The 1,751-nt window shown below is 36.0% G+C and overlaps 1 protein-coding gene across 1 annotated transcript; it reads right to left on the bottom strand.

Annotated features, from left to right (window-relative positions):
* Positions 1-777: 777 nt before the first annotated feature.
* C922_05575 (hypothetical protein) lies at positions 778-1,624 on the bottom strand (the record flags this gene model as incomplete). The annotated part of the gene is made up of 3 exons (XM_008821146.1): positions 778-1,078; positions 1,206-1,441; positions 1,574-1,624. The coding sequence occupies 3 exons, from the start codon at positions 1,622-1,624 to the stop codon at positions 778-780; spliced, it is 588 nt and encodes a 195-aa protein (XP_008819368.1).
* Between the last annotated feature and the right edge of the window lie 127 nt (positions 1,625-1,751).

The raw sequence follows: 1,751 nt of genomic DNA, 5'->3' as shown, positions 1-1,751 counted from the left end.
GTGTCGTACTCCTTCTACCTTTACCTTAGAATTCAGGAAATTCTCACTGCTATTATACAGCCTCAAAACATTACTTCCATTCTAATCACCTATTTTATAGACGCAATGAAACATGCCACCAGGTAAAAAAATGAATTTTCTAAATCCTTACCACAATTAAGGAGTAAAATAAAGAATTTCTCTTAAATAATTTCAACAGCTGTAATCGTAAAATTCTATTCGTAGCAAGCTACGCATATCATGTACGTATAAATGCTTCAGGAGAAAGAAAAAAACATTAAAAGAGTTTAGAACATCCGATGATGAGTCTTATATCATGATTTAAAGAAATCGAAATTGACAAACTTTACATATAAATTTAATTCACAGCCTCGCTCAAAATACGCACAGCACATATATTTGTCTTTCAATGGCTAAATACCGTTTCATGGTAAAAAATAGAGTCACGATGGCAGTGGTGCACCGATAATTGCTGAAACCGTGTTGTATAATCAACTCCTCTCCTCTTTCCAATAAGAAGGAGCTTATCAACTAAGTGCATATATCAGCACATATGTACAAGGGTATATATGTCTCCTCCTCTTAGCAACATATATATGCATATACCTCTGTATCTACCGCTCAATGTGTCCTTGTCAACCGTCATCCGTGGGCTTCCATCATGAGTGTTCCTCACTCCACTTCACATCTATTTAAGTGACGCTCCTCCATAGTAACTAGCTCCTTTATAAATAAGATAAACGCACATTCGCTTACATTTATAAGAGAGTCATGATGTCAGTGCGGCAATTTATCCCCTATGACGTAGTAGAAAAACAGTCTATTCTGATACTCCTCCATGATGCTGATGGTTGTGTGAATAGTATCATTTGTGCTCTGCACTTGTCCCCTCTCAAGGTTCCCATCCACGCTATACGGACTTTTTAATTTTCCCAAATAATAGGATAAATGGTCCTTCAACGTGTGCACCGGTTTTTTGGCATGTTCGTGCAGTTTTATCCATCTGTCAAGCATCATCTTCCTAAATAAATTATCATTCACCGATTTGATTATTTCATTTATATCTTTCTTTTTAAGGCTATGGAAAAGGATGTACTATTCTTCACTTAACTGAGGTGGGTTGTACGAATTTTGGGAAAATTCCTCTACTGTGTTTATACTTTTCTCTGACTTTTCATATAAGTTGTCTATAATTGTGGAAATACCGGTGTCCTAATTCCCTCTGTTTAGTATTGTAAATTGGTAGAGGGTTATGATACAGGCTGTTTTCAATTTCAGGAAAATAGTTTGTTGATTCTCGCTCTATTGTATTACCATTTCTCTGCGGAATATGTTTTGGCCTGTCCTTAATTTCGTCATCCGAGTTTTCTTCCCTTTTTTGTGCGTTTTCATTACATATAGATTCATTCTGGTCCTTGGGGTGTTCAGTTAAATTTAATGCCTGCTCGTCAAAGAAATGTCCCACTTCAACAGTAACATTCGGAACATAACCATTCTAGAAATTGATATTTATCAGACATTTAGAGGATTCTTAATCTGTACTGCGCTTATTCTTTCTGTATGTATATATTACGGCAGATGTCGGATTCAGTCCTATTCTATTAGATTTCTTATTTGATGACATCCTCACAAAAATAATCACCCCAAGGAATAACACACCGTGGCAGATGGGAGTGAAAAAAAGAGGAAGCCGCTCACTTTTTCTTTCTTTCTCATCTATCCTACATGAATAAATATAGGTAGAGAAATCT

This window comes from Plasmodium inui (assembly GCF_000524495.1).
Source record: "Plasmodium inui San Antonio 1 unplaced genomic scaffold supercont1.101, whole genome shotgun sequence".
NCBI lineage: Eukaryota > Apicomplexa > Aconoidasida > Haemosporida > Plasmodiidae > Plasmodium > Plasmodium inui.
Note: the sequence above shows the minus strand (reverse complement) of the source record. Positions and strands in the feature narration are given on the sequence as shown.